The sequence below is a fragment of the Patiria miniata genome, unplaced genomic scaffold (genome assembly GCF_015706575.1).
Source record: "Patiria miniata isolate m_02_andy unplaced genomic scaffold, ASM1570657v1 HiC_scaffold_16, whole genome shotgun sequence".
Classification (NCBI taxonomy): domain Eukaryota; kingdom Metazoa; phylum Echinodermata; class Asteroidea; order Valvatida; family Asterinidae; genus Patiria; species Patiria miniata.
Window position 1 is genome coordinate 13,302,428 of NW_024037054.1, and position 23,203 is coordinate 13,325,630.

At 41.0% G+C, this 23,203-nt stretch overlaps 1 protein-coding gene across 16 annotated transcripts in view; it reads right to left on the reverse strand.

Annotated features, from left to right (window-relative positions):
• Positions 1-313: 313 nt before the first annotated feature.
• The window catches only part of LOC119723061 (bromodomain adjacent to zinc finger domain protein 2B-like), a 62,519-nt gene continuing 39,629 nt past the window's right edge, over positions 314-23,203 (reverse strand). For 13 of the 16 annotated variants that reach the window (XM_038193546.1, XM_038193545.1, XM_038193552.1 and 10 more), the window contains 15 exons: positions 22,451-22,596; positions 21,650-21,754; positions 21,321-21,505; positions 20,644-20,926; positions 18,886-20,320; positions 15,779-15,937; positions 15,063-15,250; positions 14,637-14,797; positions 12,764-12,823; positions 10,552-10,747; positions 9,329-9,475; positions 7,476-7,588; positions 6,983-7,216; positions 6,061-6,204; positions 314-5,327 (listed from right to left, as the gene is read on the reverse strand). In XM_038193546.1, the coding sequence (XP_038049474.1) occupies positions 5,168-5,327; positions 6,061-6,204; positions 6,983-7,216; positions 7,476-7,588; positions 9,329-9,475; positions 10,552-10,747; positions 12,764-12,823; positions 14,637-14,797; positions 15,063-15,250; positions 15,779-15,937; positions 18,886-20,320; positions 20,644-20,926; positions 21,321-21,505; positions 21,650-21,754; positions 22,451-22,596 (3,716 nt within the window). In that variant the 3' untranslated portion in view covers positions 314-5,167. The remainder of the gene's footprint in view (positions 5,328-6,060; positions 6,205-6,982; positions 7,217-7,475; positions 7,589-9,328; positions 9,476-10,551; positions 10,748-12,763; positions 12,824-14,636; positions 14,798-15,062; positions 15,251-15,778; positions 15,938-18,885; positions 20,321-20,643; positions 20,927-21,320; positions 21,506-21,649; positions 21,755-22,450; positions 22,597-23,203) is intronic. The other 3 variants (XM_038193542.1, XM_038193557.1, XM_038193549.1) reach the window with 3 other exon arrangements.

A 23,203-nucleotide genomic window follows, 5' to 3' on the forward strand; every position in this document is an offset into this window, starting at 1 on the left:
ACCAGGCGTACTTCACAAGGTGTAGCATAGCACCAATGAAACCAGAAGTTAAAGGAACTGGAGTGTTTAGCCAATGGGCGCTTTTAATCAGTGGTGCGTGCGCGTGTATTGCGAAGTCACTAACGAACAGGATACACAAACACTGTGATATCCAGTTTGTCTATGGTTTAACTTTTTTGGAGGGAATTCAAATCTATTAATCATAACGATTGATCGATCTGTTCATCAACTAACCCATGAGCAATCAATCGCACCAATCAATCAAAAATTAATACAATTGAACAACTCAAAAAAAGCAATTCAAAGTTGATCGTTTTTCTTCTGATGAATTATTTATTTTTAATACTCAAAACAATTGTTCACAAACATCGAACTACAGTACTACTGGACTGACACATTACAATTAAAAATTATCCTCAAAAAAGTCAGAGAAATAGCTCAAAACTACTCACAAGCTATCGTCTCACGTTTTGTTAACATCAATTTCATGTACAGCTCTCACAAATAATGGTTTAAGGTTGAAGATTTACATTGTCTCCCTGAAATTACGTACAGTTATTTGCAATGTGGCTCACATTAAACAAACAAATGGTCCTCTTTTACTTGAAAATACGCCACTGACAATTGGGACTTTGGTTTTACCAATAAAACTGAGTTGGCAGATCTAGAGAACGTAACACCTTTCCTATAAAATGTTATCGCAAAATCTAGATCCTAAGGAAAAAAAAAAATGTTTTCGAGATTTGCAGAAATTCCCTAACATAAAACCCTGTTTAAAGATTGAAACAGCTACAAAAAACAAAAACAAACAAATAATATCTGCTTATTCAGACTAAGTTCATCGCCTGACCAGGTCTTGTATTTAACTAAATGTAGCACACAGATTTCAAGTAAAATACCTTTTCAACTTTTATACAAATGCAGAATCAGTTATTTTGGATGATTGTAACACCATCGTGCTGCGGCGTCAATAAATATTTTCAACGAGTTTAATAAATAGACAGGCAAGACATTACAAACATTGCTAGGGCTGCAAAGGCTTGACTAATTTCTGAAGCACGTGCGATTAATGCTGGTGGGAGAAATACTGCATGAAAAGAGAAATAATCAATCAATTGATCAGTTGAAATACATCAATAAAAAAAATCAATACCAGAACTCGGTAATTTTTAATTCCTCATGTTACAGCAAGCTTTGTTTTTGGGGGGGGGGTATTTTACAGAACTGATTACAATTGATTCCTAATTATTGATTACAGTCAGTGACCTGCTGCATAACTGATTTTTTTTTCTAACAAAAACTTGACCGTCTCCTTATTGCTGTCTTTGTTGCAATTAATCCTGATATATGCCAACCAGCACAATAAACTAACACTTACACTACTTCTTCTTTTCCTCAACCAATGTACCAACACTAATCCTTCCATGTAAACTAAGATCGACTTGTGTCTGTCAAGACCTTTTTTTTTATTGTATTAATTTTTTTCTGAACAGATTTGTTTTCTTCATCTAGGACTAGTAGCTAGTCTACAGTTCATAAACACACTTGACTTCAATCAAGTCTCCAAGCCCAAACTGCACTGAATATCAGCACTTTATGTTAACATTAGGCTCACTTTCACAAAATCCCTTGTTCTAGCCCCACCTGTCGTTGATGGGTTTTGTGGGGCTCGATAAAATTCACTCCATGTATCAGCTTCTAAAATTGGTTAGCTTGAAAGCATACATTTCCATCCCATGATTCCGTAGTTGTGAAATGCAAACGTTGAATGGTTACAAGCAGACGGTAAAAACAAAGAATATCTGCTAGACTAGGAATTATACTTGTCACAGACAACTTACAAAAGTGGTCATCTTGTAACATCTTCAACAAAATATTTGTGGTAGAACGTTTCCATGATAATCCCATGTTTCTCAATCTGCAAACAGAATACATTCTTCCACTTTTCCTTTTTCTCTCATTTTGTTAACCTCAGCTAACCTTCTATTGCTGTGTTTTACTAAAAGCAATATCTGCAGCAACAGCTAGCTTAAAAGGTGCGTTTTCTTTATAAACCTATACACAGGAATGCAGTGCACAATACAACTTCCTCTAAGACTGAACAAAAAAATGACAAGAAAATACTGAGCTAATGTGCCAAGTGCATTAATGCCATCGACCAGACACAGGTCTTGGTAGCAAATTGCAACAAATTTTGTCAACAGAAATTGCTCTATGACAAGCTTATATATATATATATACAAGAAGTGAATTATGTCAATCTACATTCGGTAGGTCAGGCACAGTTCTTTCAGATCAATACGGCTCCATCCTTTCCTCGCAAAAAAAACCCAACTAATTTTAGTCATCATTTGGACATTTATTCTTCATGTCGATCAAAGTTAAAGAAATAATTAATTCCAATGAAGCATTGATAAATAAGCTAACCCCCCCCCCCAAAAAAGATATCATTCATTCGCTATTTGACAGAATAAGCAAATTTAAAAATTAAAGGCATCCCAGATCACAGCTCCAGAAGATTTGATTCTGAGCTGACATTACAGATGAATGCAGGCACATAATTACTGCATACTTACGGAGGCCCCCCTTAATGGCGTTAGCATTGTGCTATTGTACAGAGTAACTGTTCAATGACAGTTATCATGGACAATAGCTAGCACAATGCTTCTGCCATTGCAGGGAGCCTCCGTGATAGAAGTAATAGTGTGTACCTGGGCCCAATTTCAGGGCGCCCCTAACCACAGAATTCCGTGCTTACGATCACCACTTTGTGCTAACCGCGCTAGCAGAAAAAAATTCTGTGCTAACGCTGTAAGCACAGAATCCTTAGTTACGTGATATACGCATGCACAGACACCAAAATTCCAAGCTAACCCGTGAAATACCCTTACTGTAAGCAAAGAATTTTCTGCTACAGTAAGCAAGGATTTTTTGCTAATAGTGAGCAGAGCCAAGAAATTGGGCCCAGGATCGATCTATATCAGCTTGCCGTAAGCAAAGCTGAAAACGTCTCATCAAACCTGGTCAACCAAGAATTGTACCTTAGACTGACATTAACCTTTGAGAAATCCATAAATGGTATGAGGAGCAGTACCAAGGAATTCTTTCCATCTAGATTCTGAACTGATTTTTTGTATAAATACCTAAGATCAGAAAAAAGAGCACAAGTTTATCAAAAATATATAAAATCTCAAGCAGTTCCAACTCTGCAAAGCATAATTACTTTTAGGCATTTTGTCTCCTTTTTTTTTTTGTCAATCGTTTCTTGTTTTTGTTTTATGTACTATACTAAAATGCCGTCACTACTAGTTATTTCAATAAATATCAAAGACCACAATCACTGTGTCGGACAAGCATGATAACTAATATAAAACATGCCTGCACAAATCAATTTTGAACACAGACAAAGGGCTTGGTAAACAATAGGATACCTTATTCCCCCCCCCCCTGCCCAATTAAGCAACTTAAAAATCACAGATTTACAATTTTGCAAGACAACTTTACAAAGGAACATTTTGGACCTTCAACAGATCACTTTTCATCTGCTTTGCGATTTGCATTCTTTCTGTTCTTTTCTTCTTCAAATTTCATGAATACAGGGACAAATCTTGATAATTCTTCCACTGATTGGCATCTTTCGGTACTGCTGAAACTGAAGGGCGACAGAGAAAAGCCTCAAATAGTATGACTGTTTTTCCCAAGCGCAAGCAGAAAAAGAGAAAATGTACATTTATTTTTTTTTCATTTATGAATACTGATTCCAGACACAAAGATACACAAAGACACAGACCGAGCGACTGACTACATACAGCAGACTGCTTCTACAATACAGCACTAGTTGCATCTGACTATCCTGACTCTATCTTACAATAAATCTCAACTCTCCTTTTTATCTTATTGCTTTCAAATCGTTTCTCTCTGCACATTCCATTCTTGATCCTGAAACCTTTTCAATCTTTTTATCTTTCAACTAGGGTTCACGTCACACAGTTGTATGTTGTCTCTTAAAAGTGATTCCAACGATTCAATGCAGATATTTTTTCGAAATTGAAATTTAGAGATGACCTAAATGACATGCTGCCTTTTTGTTTAAGGAGGTGGACACATTTATATTTTCAAAGTCTAGATTCACCATCACACATAATATTTACGTCTTCTCCTTCCAGCCTGATTCATTTCTGAATCGATTTCTTTTAACAAAAAAATTTCCAAAAAGTCCTCGCATTAATTAACTGCAAACTGTCAAACGTAGACTGCTTCTCAATCAAAAATGGAAAAAAACAAAGTAATATCATGATGTGATTGACTACCAAAACGATGTCAAATGGAGCAAAGAACAAAATAATTATATGCCGTTGTGATTCATATGGTTGTGCCACTGACAAGCACACAAGCTTAGATGCATGCTTCTGCTTTTCAGTCATGAGGTGTTGGGATGAGTTTGAGCATTCGATTAGCCCAGCTCTCGTGGCTAAACCGTCTGCCTTTACCCGAGTCGATCCGGGTGAGCTACTCGAACGCAGCCACTGTTACCCACCTTTTACATCTATCATGAAAGTCACATGACAGTCATTTGACACCTCAGCTGGAAATGTACGTTAACCACACAAAATATCTTTGTATTCATAAAGCCCACAATAAAACATCATAACAGAACGCAACAGATATGAATCGGTTGCAAATACTGAATACATTGAATACACTCAAGCTGACAACAACAATCAAGCTCATTCCAATTTCCTTTCAAAGAAAAAAAAATCGCACTTCATCATATCCCACCTTTAAACTGAAGAAATAATGACCTCCTTTTTTTTGGTTGTACACAATTTTCTTAAAGGTTTTCATGAATATCACTTTAAACGTACTTAAATCTCTACAAAAGGTTACTTTTTGGTTTTGAGAGTAATTTTCTACCCAAAGTAGCACACATAAGGCTGTTCATTCTTTTCTAATATAATAAAAGAGCGGACTTCATTCTGCGTGAAGACTACAGAGGGCGCTGTTCATCATCCTCGGACTTCGGAGCAACCTCCAGCCACCTCCATCCGTCATCAGTGAACCATCGGGCTCTGGAGATGCAACCCCTCCTGATGCATTTCTCTTAAGCCCCGCCCATCAAGTCTCTAGCCCCACCCAACAACCCACAGGTAAACCAATCGCGTGCCAGCTACGTGGAGTGTTCTTGTAGAAGCTCCGTCCACCTGCTCTCAAAGGACGCCCTCATCTGGTGGCCGGCGCGCCCTACATCCGAGTCGTCTTCGTTGAATGTCTCACAGTTGTCAAAGACAACGCGGACGTCGGCTGCAAACTCCTCTCGCTGGTGGTAGCTGAGGATGGACAAGAAAAATTGTTACAAGAATTTGTTCTCTTGAAAATTTATCCACAGGAATTTATATTACATCATGGCACAGCCCCTAATGTGGCGCACTTTGATTTTTCACCTCTTGTGCCTTGCTAGAGCACAATATTAACCTCAAATTTCACAGGGAGTACCCGTTACAAAGTTCCAGAAAAATTCAATTTTAGCGTGATTTTCCGATTTTATTTTGAAGTGCACAATGAACTCTTTTAAAATGCGCCCAAAATAACAAAAAGGATTTTCTGACAAACTTGAAGTTGGGTATGTGAGTGGAAATAATAATGATTTATCAGAATTTATCAACCAATAAATTCTGAAATGTTAACGTGGGATTTTTTTTTGATTTGTTCAGTGCACCACGTAAGGAAACACTGGGCCGCATTTGTGCCCAATTTCCGGACGCCACCATTTTTGAATTCCGGACTTAATTTCATGACACGGATAGTATTGTTTACAAAGGCTCAACAGCAAGTATTATAAAGGTAAAAGTACCAGTATTTATCTGAATGAATTTGAACTTTGTCAACAAAGAGGTTTGGCAGCACTGCATGAGAAAAGTCAAAGGAAACATCGAAGTGCGACTCGAAAGGGGACTCCACTATACATTGCTTGCATTTTGGCTGCTTATACATTTTTAACCAAGACAATATGTTCCTGCGCTTAGCCAGCACCATGTCACTGACCAACTTATAGCAACTTACTGTCCAGCGTGTAGCCTTGCCCTGATAGTGCTGAAATCCATAGGTTTCTTGATGATCTTGCGATAGCTCGGGAACTGTTTTGTGTTGACAGGAACCAGGAATGGCCAAGAATTCTCATCCTTTTCCAACTCCGTCATGATCGACCTGCGGAGATGGTTTTAAGGAACAAATTACCAGGTAAGTCAGAGAAAATTAGTGTAAGGTTGAATTGAGAGTGCCTGGGTAGAAAACTCGCTGGCTTTGGGAAACATTGTGTCAACAACTTTGGGTCCCAGATACATGTAAACGACAAAATACTTAACTCCTCAGTTGCTTGAGGAAGTGATGAATACAATGTTGAAGAGATTAAGGCCGGATGACTAATTTCTAGCAAATATCAGATTGATGAAAATTTGACAACAGGAGGAAGAAAGACTACACCAGCCATGATGAACAGCGCCCTCTGTCGGTTGACATAGTCATGGCTCTGGAAGCCCGTTTGGGACACAGCCTAAGGCTTGTCTGTTGTAAAGTGATGGTGATGATTGATGTAATCCTTATCACCACTTCATGAATTGTGCAAATAATCTCCGATTGAGTTGTTAAGATCATTGATAACACCCAAAAAACTCCAATTTTAAAACCTTTAGAAGTTTCCTCAAACGAGTTAGGCTGGTTTGGGGCATGGACTTCGTACTTTAGAAATATGGCCACATAAGTTACAAATAAAAAGACTAGGTCACAGATATTAAGCAGTGTGGTTACAATGTTTGGGATCTTATCTCTCCGTTTTAACTAGGGACACAGACTGTAGGTCTAAAGTACTGTGCATTTTAGCCCTATTTTATGCAATTCTGGTTGTTTGTTACTTTTCACCAAGGACTCAGATTCCAGGGTTTAAGGATTCAGGTGCTACTTATTTTTGACTGCGTCTGAGACTTACTTGCAAGGCGCCATTTCTTTCTTCTTGGCTGCTTTCTCTTCCTTCTGCGCCTCCTTATCCACCGAGACAGCCGGGCTGGACGGTGTGTCCGCCGGCGTACTGCGACCCGAGTGGTGACCTGAGTGGTGACTTTTGTCCTTCTTGTCTTTGCTCTTCCGTTTGTGGTTGCGGCTCTTGGAGGCTTTGCGTTTGATCTTCTGGCATGGAGGGCAGAACCACTTACCACGAGGAAATCTTGTTTTAGGGAAGATGGGGGATAGATAAAGGGGTCTTTAATTAGAGAAACTCCATTTATGAAAACTTAAACAGTGTCAACGGTTGAAAGAAAAAACAAATCAAGCTTGAGTCTGTATTTCTAAGTAATAACAAATATTGGAGAACTGTGCTAAATTTGTTGTGGATCCTAGCTGTGTGCAGTTATTGTTTCATGGTACGTCCCACACTAGAGCTGTTTGCTTGATCACAACGTCCCAAGTATAGTACCCTGACTTACTTGCTAAGTACAGGATCAAGGCAGTTGAGGTGGTATGCTCGTGGACACTGCTCACATTTCAAGAGTTTACCGGTCTTCTGGCATTCGGTACACGTGCCTGGCTCACCGGTAGCCTGTAACGGAAACAACAGAGTATAGTGAAATGGGTGCCACAGCGGAGGGTGGTACGAAAACAAGGGGTTGGGATGCATACATGTTTTAGCCCCCAAATTAAATTTAACTCCATCTGAAAATCCCTTTTCAAAAGTCAATTCCATTGTGTTGAAATGGGAACTTTCTTTATTAATTTCATACAATTTTCTCCAGAATCCATTTTTTTCCGAAAAATCAGAAAGTCAAAATTTGTTCTCCTATGGGGAGTTTTGGTTCCTAACCAAACAAAATATGGAAATTTGGGATCAGGGACTACATCTGCTCCTCAGCATAATGGTTATCATTATTATTTGAGCTGATTAGAAGAACACATTGCACACAGCAGGAATTATGGGCAGTGGGTTTTTCTTTTGCTGGTTATGCTGCTTCAAAAGATATTCCCATAAACTTTTTTTTGGGGGGGGGTGGATAATTAGAAGCAAGAGTAGAAACAAACTCTGCTTTGTGCATACAATGAATCAAATGGTCTGCCGTGCTGTTTGTTAAAAACTCATCCACAAGAAACCCCAGAAACTGGTCCATGCTCACTTCAATATCAAGCTACTAGAGTGGATTCAATTAATCATTAGTTACAACAAACAAATAACTAAAGAGTGGAGTGCTGTGGCCTCGTGGTTAAGGGCACTGGATTCGTGGTCTGTGGGTAAAGCTGCGGGTTGTGGGTTCGAGTCCAGCCGGGGTCATGGTGCGTGTGCCCTTGAGCAAGGCACTTTGTCACTCATTGCTTCTCTCCACCCAGGAGTAAATGGGTACCTGTGAGGGCAGAGATGGTTATTGTGATTGAATAAGCTTGCTTGCGCCTAACAGGCAGCATCGAGCTGTATACTCCCCAGGGAGCTAAAATGGTATTTGGAATGTTTAATTGGCCCAATGATCAGGGGTAATAATAATACTGTAAGCGCTGTGATTAAGTTTACTAAAAAGAGCGTTCTTAAATGCCGATTATTATAAAGACAACAAGTAATTTGTTTGTTGGGGGGGGGTGCAAGGTGGTGGATAAACAAGTCATCTCGAATGCTGATTAAGGATTGTACTTGAAGTGAACCTAAAACAAAACCAGGACCTCAAAGAATGAGATCTACAGAGAAAAAACACAAACAAACAAACAAACAAACAAACAAACAAACAAGCTAGAGAAATGAAGCAGAACTGTTATTGGTTTAATTAGAACTGACAATCACATGGCAAAATTGCGCCCTCAAACGTCCATGCACAAAGCCACTGATACATAAAAGTATTGCATTAATAATGGCAAGTTTGTTATCAAAATCAGGTTAGTGTCTTTAACAAGTGCCAAAGACTTGACAGGTCATAACAAGGCTTAGGTTTTGCTTTTATCAGACCATCAAGTGAAAGCAAGTTAGTCGAGCTGTCATGACCTTAAAGCGGTACTGCTTCATTTACCCCTCAACCCCCAAATCACCAATATGCCTGTACGCTAGTATTGGAATTGACCTATCGCCGTTTGGGAGCTGGCCACGCCCCTTAGACAACCCTATGAAATTTGTGTACGCTAAGTTTTGTTTGTCTCAGATGTTGCGCGTTTCGCGTCCATTTGTATATCATGTAATTGGACAATATTTCACAAGCTGCGTTGACAAGATTCTAACGTGATTCTACCGCGATAGGTCAATTAGTTTTAACCAAACACCAATCTTTTTTTTCTCCCTTTTTTTTTTCCTGGCAAACTGTGAGCATACCTTGGATATACAGACGGTGCAGTACCAATCCCCCTCAGGTATCTGAGTCATCTTGGGTTTGATGCAGTATGTATGGAAGCCCTTATCACAGCCGTCGCACAGCAAGAGCAGTGCCTCATTGTCACCTTTACGACACAGCTGACAGAACTGGACAAGAGGGAGGGAGGTGTGGCGAACGTTGGATATCACTCGACTGCCCATCACTTTTAACTCGCTTCAATTTCTTTAAAAGTTTCCTCTACGTTTATGCTCTTCTTATTCAAGTTGTGTTCTTTTTAAGGGGGTTTAAAAATCCAAATTCTTGTCGGATATTATTACTAATTCCTTTCGTTGTTTTTAGAGGAGGGTAGGATTTACAGAACAGAAACAGATAATGATGTTCTCTTTATTACTTGAAGAAAATCTGCTTTTTTTGTCTTTGAGCAACGTTTTACACCTTGAGTTTTACATTCAACTGACATTCAAGGGAGAGAGGATAGAAAATTTCAGAAACTTGGACCCAATTTCATGCCTCTGCTTACCAAAAAAAACACAGAATCTCTGCTGTAAAATACCAGAGTATCCTGTGCTGACGGAAGTGGATTACACAAGTTATATAAAATTTGGACTCGTGTCACGTACAGGGTGAGTCAAGTAAAGCGAAACCCAAATCTCAGGACGATCGTTTTAGTGAAGTTCCGCATGTTGCACTTTGAAAATCTAGGATATAAAAGCCCAATTCATAAGCTTTCTTTTAGTACAAGAATCATTCAAATCACTCATGTCCTTTTAAAGTTGCAGAATTTTAAACACAACCACCGTTTTAAAGTTCTGTCCACGGATCACAAAAAAGGTTTGCGTTCTTTCAGCAAAACGAAAACAGAAGTTTAAGAAGGGTGGTTGTGCTTAAAATTCGGTAACTTGAAAAGTACATGAGTGATGTGAATGATTTGTGTACTAAAAGAAAGCCTATGAATTGGGCTTTCATATCCTAGATTTTGAAAGGGCTACATGCAGAACTTCACTAAAACAATGGTCCCGACATTTGGGTTTCGCTTTTTTTGACTCACCCTGTAGATACACATGTGAATACTTTTTGACTCGTATGCACCTTTACATTCCATAACCCAGAATTCCGTGTCTGCATAGTTATTGCAGAATTTCTGCACTTTTCCCGCAATCACAGTGTGGTCATCATACAAGTGCCAGCAGAGATATGAAACTAGGCCCGTTTATGTACTTACAACTTTCATAATAGACTTGTCCCAGGCTATACACTTCTCCAGTACATTCAGACACATGTGTAGCCGAGATGCAGAGGTGGCATTCTCGACGGTGCGTCGCCAGCGCACTAATCCCTTGGACGGCTCCTCCTCTACCTTGGCGAACGAGGATTCCTCAGGGACGGCTACCGCTGCTGCCGCTGCACTGCCACGAGATCTGGGATTATAGGATTAACAGATGAACGGGATTAGAGGGGATAACCAAATGGGAAAAATATGATGCAGCAATGTGAATGGTGCAAAGCGGAACTATCAGAATAACAGCAAATGTCAATAACTTACTTTCACTTTGAAATCATAGTTTGAACCGAACAGAAACTGCTTTTGAATCAGGTTTCCGGTTTACGCTGAAACTTTGTTACATTTGGTATATAAAATACCATCATAGCATACTTTGAAATGCTTGTGGATGAGAATTGCTAAATGGAATGAGCTGAGCATCACACAGGATGCTGATTAAGTGTCAAGCAAATCACGCTTGAGCATTCACTTGCTGAAGACATGACGGACAGGCAGGCAGGCACAACAGTGGACATACCCTGGAACAACATGGTGAACGTATTATCAGTACCCAATAAAAAAGAATACAGATGCTACAACTTTAGTTCAAAGATTTTTGTCAATATCCTTTAGCATAGCTACCGGTATTATCACAAAACTCCATGGGGAATTGCTAAGGTACAGTAATCATAACCTAGAATTCAATATGAATCCTATTTACTACAGCCTCTGTCCATACATGTACGTGAATTCAAGCTTGAGACATACTGGTAGAAAACAAACTCTGAAATCTGTAGACTTGTGGTATACCATTCTAGCACAATGCGCAGAGAATCTGTGTCCTGATTGGTTGAACTGAAGGCATGTCACATGACATTCCCACATGGAATTGTAGCAAATTTAATGAAATCCAATTCAACCACTATACCTGCCCTAAACTGATGGCCAAAGAGTGTAGAGTAAACAGCAACATTCAAATTCCCCACAAGGCCTTTTCACATTAGAGCCTCCCAACCCAGGTTGAACTCAACCCTGGGGAAACCAAGTGCCGCCCCAGGTGAAGTTTTTGATTTTTCAACCCGGCATTTAACCCCGCATCATTTCACACTTGTTTTGTGCAAACCGAGCTTATTTCGGTCGTTTACTACTGTTTTGAATGCTGGAGGGAGTTAAAACATAGGTACATGTACACATGGGTCAGGTTGGTACAGACCATAGAGCTATATTAAATTACTAGAGCGCTGACTCGCGTACAAAGTGATGCCTGCTGGGCGCATCCATGTTTGTACATAAACAAACCTAGGGAAAACTCGAAATTTTGTACGACTTTTGTACGTCTATTTGCTTTGTGTTTGTATTCTATACAGGTGCCTTATCAAAGCCGATACGCTCATGTAGCTCTACGCAAACACCGCAATGCGTGCGCTGCTTGCTGGAGATGATTTAACCGTCACTTTTTTTTAAAACCATAATGAAACGCTTCAGTTGTTTGCATACATTCTACTTGCGCGTTGCATTTCGAGTTCTCTTTCAAAATTCAATCCATCTTATTTCATTATGTTCTACAAACACGCACATGAATTCAAAATATCTGTGCCCAGGACGGCTTCAAAGCGTCTCCACGCGCAAGAATGAGGAGTTAGCGCTCTAGTAATTTGATATAGCTCTATGGTACAGACAGTCTTGTTCCGTAGTTGTGGGGACTTACACTCGTCTGTATGAGGTATTTGTGGGGACTGAAAACGCTGTGACAGCAGAAAGTCCCCATAACTGTCCTAATCTGCACAGCAATAAAAAAAAACTTCCCCAAAACGCATTGTAGGCCAGGGCAGACATCTAACCCTGTGCTTTTTCTGACTCACACGTTCCAAAACTGCATTAAATATTATGTAAACTGAAATCTTCAGATTTCTCCAGAGTTTATAAGACGAACATTCTACCACAAAATGAGCAATAAAAAGTGACTTTTAATTTCACATCACTGATGATTACATTTGGAACTATAGTCCATTGGGAAGTTTACAAATGTATGTAGTTTGTAGTAAACATGTACACGTAGAAAGAATGTTTGTTTGTTTGTTGTTTTGAATATTTGTTCCTTTTTGGGGTTCATAGTTGTGATCCTGTGTGTTTTCTATGTGTATACCGTAGGTGCTCATTAACAGCAACCTACCTGGACACAGCGCCCTCACAGTCTGGTTGCCCCTGGCAGGCAAGTTTTATAGCATTTTCACTGTGAAAAGTGAAACAAAACAAGAAAATATTGGCCTGAACTGTACTGAACTTCAGCTTGTTTTTATATTTTATGTTTTTCATATGTTAAGCAACCAGGTTAGAGCATTCAAGTTGAATTAGCTGATCCTACCCCTTGTAGCAGAAACAACTTTCCAATTATTATTTTTTAGGTTTATATACATTAAAGAGTCGAGATAATTTGCCACCAACTTTCTGCAAAAGATGCAACTGGGCCTAAGATTTCGCAGTTAGTTAAGCAACCAAATGAGTAGTTTGTTAAGCATCAACCCACCCTTGAGGTAAATACGAAAACAGAGAGAATTCTGAAGAGATGAATGTGAGATGAAGGTGAAATGGGTCAGACGTGAGCCTCAATTCAACTGGCGGTTTAAATTCCAGCAGCATAGTTACGAGTAGAAGGAATTGCCAACACCTCAAAATCCTCACAACCAAAACAAATGCAAGAGAAACAACAACATGCCAGCATGGTGATCAGAGAGATTGGAAGGAATAAGGCTATTTCCATGGACCCAGGCATAAACAGAAACAATTTCAAGAATCAAAATTTCCAATAACGCTTCCACAGTTTACAAAGAAACACCCTGGACATTGTCTGCGATCAAACGGCAGCATGGTAGCAATACACAGCGGCCAACACGCAGTCAGTAAAAAAAAATCAGTATTACATTGGCTCATCGCTCTCCCTGAGCTTGCCAAAACAAAGGCCCAACAATACCAAACAGTAAGTAATCGTCCCCGGAAAAAAACAAAATCGATCATCAATGCAAGCAGCATATAGGCCTAAGCATCATCTATAATCCAACATCTAGTGAGGACAGACGGAGAACATGTATACTGTCCAAAATTTCCCAAAAGAATTTCTCAACTAGCTTTTTGTTTAAAGCTGTATACAACTGACCTCAGATTTTACAATTTGTTTGGCTTTGTGGTGGGAATATTTACTCATTAAAATGCCTACCATTAACAAAACATGGATTAGACACTCAAAATTAGACTTGTAAAGAGCCAGAATAGCATGGCAAAAAAGAAACCCTCCCAAAAAGCTGTTACTTGAACATTTGAACGAAATAAAACCCTACCACCAATAATTACAAAATCAGTGATGTATCTTCAATTAGGGAAAACACCAAGTGCCTGCCACCAAAGGGCATGAATACCAGAACAAAAGACAACACAAAGCAAACAGCTGTCAATTCAAGCTGCAGTAAATGCAAAACAACATAAACAACAAATTGGCAAACGAAAAACTGTGTTAATATTCAAGTAAAATGGCCTTTGCTGAAAAAAATGCATTAGTTTGGCATTTTAATTCAGTTTTAAACAAGTCCTTTGCAAAAAAAAGTGGTTAGACAAGTTATTATCGAACCTTAGTTTAGCTTTGAACCAGTTAAAGCAATGCAGTTTACGTGGGAATTTATTTGGGAATTCTCAGGGAATTTTGTAAATGTGGCCGTTCATAAATTGCATTTGATAATGAAATGCTTTTTACTGTTACATTAAAAAAAAAATCAGGACACACACACCTCGATGATTCAATGAAAAGCTAACATTTTGGTCAAGCAGAACCAATAAATTTTGCTCGATTTCAAAATAATATCACGGACATGCATCCAACTTTTTTTTCATCAGTTTAGTCAAAATTGTACTTGGCAAGCCTTTCAAACACCTATACTTTAATTCTTTGCTTTAAAATTCCTTTTGTTTCTTTGCATTGAAATTTTCAATAGAATTCCCTCCTTTATCTCACACTAGTCCTTTTTTGGGGGGAGGGGGGAGCCTACTCTACTCACGCTTTGCTGAGTGGCGGTTTCAGGTATCTTCTCTCCACCGATTTCTCCAAGGCGAGGAGTCTCTTGATGGCAATACCGATAGGGTTCACTCCAGAACTCTCGGCAGTCTGCCAGGACTCCAAATTGGGATCAATGGAGACCTTCTCTGGTAGGACCCAGCCCTGTCATCAAACGAAAACGTTGCGGTTAGCCCTCTAGAAATATATCTTAAGTTCAAATGCTTTTCCAGCAAAGGGGGAATACACTTGTACAAGTACAATTGAAAAGAGTCTTAGTGTGCCTAAGGTGCAATAGTCTGAACTCTGATTCATAATTGCAGATTATTGTGGATCATAGAGCTATATTTAATTATTAGAGCACTAACTCCTCATTCTGAAGCAAGGGTGCTTATATTCCAAAGATGACCATTTTATTGACCCAACCCACCTTGACTTGCATACTGGCTGAGAAGACGCGCTCCTCCATCGCTTCTACTGCTTCCACGATGCCACGATTGGCTGAGAAGGTGACTTCCTGGAGCCAACCCTCCTTCTCTTCATAGACGGGCGGTGGGATGCGGGGAATGCTGTTGTTGTCTGTGTAGGTCTCCTTGTCTTTACTCTGGATCAGAATGTCTGTGGGTGGGGCAGGGTGGGGCAAGGTAGGATGTGGCAGGGTGGGGATAGGCAGGGCAAGGTAGGGCAAGGCAGGTTAGGGGAAGGCAAGATTGGGCAGGACGGGCAAGGCAGGGTGTGGCAGGGCGAAGAAGGGTGTGGCAGGGCAAAGAAGGGTATGGCATAGCATGGCAGAACAGGGTTGGGCATGTTGGGCATAAAAGGGCAACGAAGGGAGGAACAGACAATAAGGTATAATCTTAATAAAGGTAAAATAACATTTTGTCCTTCCCCATGCAGAAAAACAAAATTGACAGCCTTCTTGGGTAAAATCTGATCTCTGGCTAAATAGTACTCACATTTTAATAAGAATAAACACCAAGACATTTTGTTGCCCTTCTTTAAAAATATTCAGGTTTTTCTCTCTTCATTTCCTTTTTTTTTTTGGGGGGGGGGAGATTTCCATAATTCCAAGTCGACAGATCCTGGTGCGTGATATGAATTTGCTCAACCAGTGTTTGTTAAAGGGCACGTTTTATCCGTACTTACCGTTCTTGATTCCTTTGGAGCACACCTTGAGTGAGAAGTCGTTGAATTTCTGAAAGCTTTTCTGCATAATCCTCTCCCTGATGCCTCGCATGTGTAGGGACCTTACGACGAGACGTAACATGTTGGGATCACAGATTTGCCACCAGCCTTGCTGCAAGTCTGCGGGATCAAAGAGCAAACAAAAAAACATTCTGCAAATACCGGTAATCACATTCCCAGTCATTTTTGCCTGGTATAGGTCTAGTTCAAATGACGTCATTTCCTACTGACCATCCACATGCATTGGCATTTTGAGCGTAAAAAAATGCAAAACGCATATCGGCGGTGTCGTATTTCAAACGCATTTCGAGCAACAAGTGCCCGTGTTTGGAACATTTTCAATACTACTAAAAAACGCAGTTGCAGTTCTCCTACAGAGATGGCTGTCATTGAGCGAGCCCTGTTCTACAGGGATGTGATTGGTCTGTGACAAAAAAACCTGAAAATTTTATGCATGAAGTGCAAACTCCGGCGAGCGCAAAGCCATTACGGCGTGGGGTCCGGGGCCCGCTGAAGGGCCCCGAAAAATTTTTGATTTTAGATGCTCTGTGGTGCAATCTGAGGAAATTACTGGGCACTTTCCTCTGAAATTCTGAAGCAGAATTTGTTTTCATTTTATGAAGAATTTTCCTTTATTTGTTTAAATGTACTCTTGTTCTAATAAATTGTTTCTGTACTCAAAGCTGAGAACCATGCTGTTCTCCCCAGAATTTTTTCAACCCTGTAGGGGAATTTTTGTTGTGATACAACAACCTGCGAAGCCACGGCGTGGGTTCGGGTCCCGCTTGAGGGCCCCGAAAAATTTTGAACTTTAGAAGCTTTCTGGTGCATTTTAGAGTATTTCAGAGGAGATATTGTAATATTTTTGTAAAAAAAAAATCAAAATTGTAAACTTAAATCACTTCTGCTTCCGATAACATGCCTTTCAAAATAGCGTCAGTAGTATTGTTAGAAAAAAATATTTCACCATTTCTATATTTGTAGTAAAGCAAGGAATCGTTTATATTTCATGTATTTTGTGCCTGGATTATTCTCATTTGCGCCACAAAAATTATCAAGACTAGCCATCAAAAGTGATTAAAACTTGCCTCACCTAATTAAAAATCTATATATTTGAGGTGGGTCATTCCACAATTATGCTTAACGTACATGTACATCACGGCCGCTAGCGCCGCAAACATTCAGTCTGGCCGGCCGAACATCGCGCCGTACACATGGCCGGCCCGGCGCAGTATAGTGTGCATTGCTGCACTGTGTACGGCCGGCAGCCCGTCCCAAGTGGCCGAAAATTCTGCAGGACTGCAGAAACACAGGTTCGAGTTTTGCAATCTCGTCATTTCAATGGAAAATACATACACAGAAAATGAAGATCACGTTCTGTGAATTAATTTGCAGAAATCCTCTTTTTCCATCGATGGTTGTTTGGTATTTTACTATTTTTACGATCCAACTTCGGCCGATTATACGCACGGAAAACGAACCTGTGAGTACTTGCAGTAGTCACTGGTTCCGGTCCTTCATCATAGCATTGATTCTGTTAGCAGGCGAAGGGTACCAGTGTACCATGCTGCACTCGTCTGCAAACCTGACAAGCGCAACACGTGCATCTCGAGTACCGACACAGGAACTAGACCTACATAACCACAACCTCGGCCCCGAGCAAAAAATCATAATCGCACTAATGGCAACGCATGGTCTTCAACTTCGTTCTCACATTGGGTGTCCAATATGTGCGTGCGGCATACATATCGATCAACGAAGTTTATGTCCGTAAGTAAATTTCGGATATTTCGGCAAGCAAAACTCATTATGAATAATTAATTAGCACATTCTACCCCCCTATTTTCTCAACGGATTCACATGATTCACGTTGGTGGACTTTTGAGGCCCAAAAAACGGATTTCCGGATAAAACCGGAGAAATCACATCCCTGGAAAGAACGAAGGCAAGTCATGTTATCTTCACAATAAAAGAGCTGTAATCCAGTCATCACAAGTCAGTTACAAGTCATGTGACAACGGCATTCCTTTTGTCATTATTCATCCCCAGCAACTTGTAGCCCGACCTGTGTTTTTGACAAAGGGAATAGATGTGTGCTTGGCCGGTTTAAAACACTACGTTTAAGACCGGCTGAAGTCTGGATGCTGGTAATGACCCGAGCTGAAGGCAAGGGTCATTATCAGCATCCAGTCTTAAACACAGTGTTCAATACCGGCCAAGCACATATTTATTGCCATTCATAAATACCTTTTCAGTCAAACAGTTTAAACAAGTCAGAAATATATATAGTACCAACAATTTTGATCAACAACTGTACCTTATGTTTTTCTAAACACCCCTCTCATTATTTTATGGCATGGCCCTCTCCAGGTAGTCATAAACAATTCCTTATACGGAGTTTGGCGCGCTCGTCGCGCGTACTGCGCGATGTGACGCAAAACGCAGCTGTGCAGGTGTAGTGTGAATTTAGGACTATCAAAATACTGACTCACTGGTAGTATTGCCCATGCCTTAGTGAGGACTGTTCAACCAATAAAACAGTAGTTAGCACCGGATTTCACAGGAGTCCAAACTATCTCAGGTATTTATGAATTGACCAATCGCCGTTTGTGAGTTAGCCACGCCCCTTAGACACCCCTATGGAGTTTTTGTACACTAAGCAGTGTTTGTCTCAGATTTTGCGCATTTCGCATCCTTTTGTATATCATGTAATTGGACAATGTTTCACACGATGCGTTGACGCGATTTAACGCGATAGGTCAATTGTGATTAAAACTCTGAAAAAAATATAAACAAGGTGGAATATTCCACTCTCTTTGAACTAGGTGAACTTGAGAACAATGCATAAAATCATTTACTTTACAGACACTGACTCATTGGAATTTCTTCCTAAGTCATTTGTTGATGAGTATTTCATCAAAAGATGTTCAACAGATGCTCTAAACATTTGTTGGCAACGCTGTTGAGCAGCGAGAACAAGAAGAAATGGCTTTTGGCTTCCGTCTGCACAGACTTTTCATTGAACCTTTTAGCAAAACAAAGCTGGTCTTACAGTGTTTAGTACAAACCTTTAGGGATGGGTTCAACTTGTGCCTTTTCCATCTGATCTAAGAGGGCTTGCATGTTAGCGATTGCCTTCAAGTCAGCTTCTTCATCTTCGTCGTCTTCCTCTTGCTCAGTCTTGATGTTGACCGCGTTCGTCAACGGTAGAAGGGGGTTGACGCTTGCCGATTGGTCCATCTGATTCATCTGTAGAGTCTGCAGTGGGATAGGAGCCACGCCAGGGAAGCTATAGGCTCCCATGAAAGCGTTCATCCCACCGACGTGCATGAGTGGGAAGGGCATCTGGTAGATGCCGTAAGGAGTTAAACCAAAGGCTGGCACGGCTTGAGCAGCCTGCTTGAATTGGTCAGTGAAGGCGTCGTTAGTAGCTGGTTTCTCCTCTTCCTGTTTGACAGGGACGGTTAGTAAGGAGGTATCATCGCAAGGCATACGAGGCAAGATGCTAAACCAGGAGCCCATGGCTCCGTTGGGTTTAGAGTCTAGAGGGATAGACGGGGGCGGTACACTGGAGGAGGTGATGGGAGGCGGAGGGTAAGGGTTTGTCGATGACGACGATACTGGTCGATCAGGCCGCTGTAGCATACTATCTATACTCAGATATCCAAGTTTAGGATTGCTCTTCTTGGTTGGGGATGCACGATGGCCACCGTCAGAGCTCTCTGAAGCTGCCATCTTTGGGCTGACAGTCGTAATGGAGGCTTCCGCTTTGGAAGCAGTGTCCTCCTTCTTTACACTTACAGTACTGTCACAACTGGTTGCCTTCTGCTGGTTAGCATCCTGGTGAACTTTGTCCGCCTTGGACAGATTCAGTGGAACTTCCATGTACAAATTTTCCCTGGCATCCTGTTCCGTGGGACCATTTACGCTAATTTCTCCATTCACCTGGGGGATGCTTTCTGTTCTTTTGTCGTCTGCTGTCTCCGGTTCTTCACGGGAGTTTTCCAATTTGGGTTCACTGACCTCCATCTTCACCTCCTCCTCTTGTGAGTTTGACGACGATGACGACGGCAATGTTCTATCTTCGCTGGGCAAGTTCTCCGTCTCAGTCTTGGTGGTTTCTTGGGTATTTGCACTACATGAGGTATCCATTGGCATCTCTTTGGTTTCTTCATCTTGCTTCTGCTCGTCTTGTTTCTGCTCGTCTTCTTTCTCCTTCTTGTCTTCGTCTTCTTCTCCTTTCGCCTCCTCCTCCTGTTTCTCTGTCTTCACCATCTCCTCACCGGCTTCAGTCTTGCACTCTTCTGAAGTCCCTGTCTCTGCTTTGCTGGCAATTTGATCCAGAGTCAGCATGTTAGGTTCGGCACTCTCTAGACCTTCTACCAGAAGCCCACCAGAGTGAGGCAACACCCAATAGCGGCGTCTGTACCGGTCCTGGCCGAACGCGATGGCACGTAAGGAGTGGGAAGCGTCAAAGATCTTGTGTCGGAACTGACCGTGTTGCTGCGGACAGGATCAAAAGGTAATAGAAAGCATAATGGTTCAGTGAATTCTCATCAAGTATGGATTGTTAAAACCTGGCGATTAAAGAGTGATATAGAAACATTCTGTTCGAAGCAGAGTGCTAAGCAGCAGTTTGGTGAATAATCTACCCTTTCTTTTGGCCATCCGTAACACCTACCCTGACCTCAACCTGTGGTATATGAGCTTAGTAAATCAGCCTTGCGACATGTTACATGTCGCAACTTGAGTAGCGACTATCGCGTGCTTCGTGAAATCGGGTGCAGGCTTGGCAGACCTTCCATGACTCACGACAGATAACTCACCTTGCCGAGTTTTTCCATCTTCTTCTCAATCTCTTCCAATCCATCGGTAGTTGACTCAACTTCCACCTCCTCGTCCAACCCCCCTTCGTCCTCATTAGCCCCGCCCACCCCGCCGTCCTCCCCTCCGCTCATGTCGTCATCATCGTCATCATCATCGTCGTCGTCGTTGTTGACTTTCTTGCCCTGTTTCTCTGGGGTTCCGTTCAGTGTTGGGGTGGAGGTACCCGGTTCTTGCTTGGGCACCATCTTATGGTCAAACTTCTTGGCGCGCAAGGTGCGAAGTCTGTGGGAGGGATAAACCAGAAGGTCTGCTATTAGAAACTGTTCACCGATTCATGATGCCATGTTATGCAAGGAATCAAAACTGTGCAGCAAATCCACGTCATACATACTGTACTTAACAAAATTGGGACATCACGCCATGTGTTTAATAGTGCACGGCTGAATAGTCCAAAATCTATCCAATGAATTTTTTTCGCATTTTCAAGAGTTAGGTTAAGTAATATGTACTTGGCAGGGCCTTTTAAAATTAATCAGTTATGGAAACTGTCTCAAGCATTCAATAACAAACAACTTTAATATTTATGCTTAACTTTTCAGTTAAACTACTATTTGGCATTTTGGCTCCCAAAGTTTGAGGAAATATAATTTTTTTTTAAAAACCTCAACAGACTTACTTTCTCATTTTCCCCTCCACAATCCACTTGTCACGTCGTAGGTTAGTGACTTTATCAATACCGCCCTCTATCTGCTGAATGACAGGTCGGCTGCAAACCAACTGGTTGACTAGGAAGGCAAAGACTGAGGCTTTCTGAACGGCAGATAAAGACTTGAAGGGAACAGTGCTCATCAGCTCGCTTATCTGAAAGACAAAAAATGGTGGCAAACATTTTGGTATTGAGGATGACAGAACACGATAGAATTCTACAGACATTCTGCAGATTTTGCAAACTCTTCATACTTCAGCTTACTCTCACAGTTGAGCCCACTATCCCGTCATATTTACCTCATCATCTTGCCCGTTGACTCCGATGATGTAGTACCTCAGCATCTCAGAGAGATTGTCCTCTGTGACGTCGATGTCTTCAACAGACTGACCCCAGGGAGATTTCTAAGATCAGACGAACCAAAAACCAAAGAGACCACGTGAATATATCACTGTGATGTGGAAAAGAACTCCTCTTTTACACACAAGGGATTCACGGTACTGAGGATGAAGTTGTGTCTTACTCCGGAAGAAATCAATTGAAACCATCACAGTGTAAGTCTTTTTTGTTTTCTATGAGTTTTTCTGATTGACAAGAATGTTCTCTTAAAGACTTGCCAGGCACCATCTACAAAATTTGAAACAATGTACAACATGCTGTGAAATGAACTATTCGAATCACATATGGCTAGCAGTGCTGCCAAGGTTATGACTTCACCAATGTGATATTGCTCCCCCCCCCCCATATCTATCCTAACCACACCCCTAATCACCCATATCATGTCCATACCTCTGGGTGATTATTCAGTATACCAGGGTCTTATAGAGCTAGGGCTAGCAGCTGTATGGCTAAGGCTATGACTTCACCGATGTAATATCACTCCACCCTCCCCCCCCATATCTATCCTAACCACGCCCCTAATCTCCCACATCATGTCCATACCTCTGGGTGATTATCAAGTACACCAGGGTCTTCTAGAGCTAGGGGTAGCAGCTGTATGGCTACGGCTATAACTCCACTGATGTAATGTCTCTCCATCTCCCCCCCCCCCCCAATATCTATTCTAACTCCGCCCCTAATCTCCCACATCAAGTCCATACCTCTGGGTGATTATCCGGTATACCAGGGTCTTCTAGAGCTAGGGCTAGCAGCTGTATGGCTAAGGCTATGACTTCACCGATGTACTCTGTCTCATTAAGTAGACCCGCCTGCAATGTGGTCATTGTGGGAATGTCTTCTTCCTTATCTAATTTCAAAAGAAGGAAAAAAGTTCAGGTTCAATTCAATTCAGTTCAAATTTATTAGCATTGTTTCGCAGCTGAAGCTGAATTACAGGTGTTTACAATAAAAACATTATAATTTTGTAAAACATTATATGTAACACATTAAAATTGAGAACAATTGTTATATACGCAAAAAATGTTAGAAGGTTAGTGTTTCACAAACAAAAGCAAACAAGAAGCATGCAAGACATTAGAGGTAGAGTATATCATTTGTCATTTGTTCAGTTTTGTCGTTTGAAGCAACAAAAGTGCTCAAAATCTAAAGAAGGGTGCTTAACAACTAACTTGATAAAGTTTTAGGTTTGTAAATACTGTATATTCCGAGAAAACAATATTCTAGGATCTCGATTTCAATTCCAAAATTCCGAGTCATGTCTTGAATTGCTCCCGAAATCTGCATCCGGGACACGTTCTCATTCAGCCGATTGCAGCTACACAATGTCACGCACTGAACCGACGAATTATAGCAACCAACAAATAATAGCAAGCGCACGCGCACGTGTCAACGCTTGCACGCACCCATTCAGGGCTTCGCAGAATTAAAATCAAACTGCTAATGGAAATTTCCAA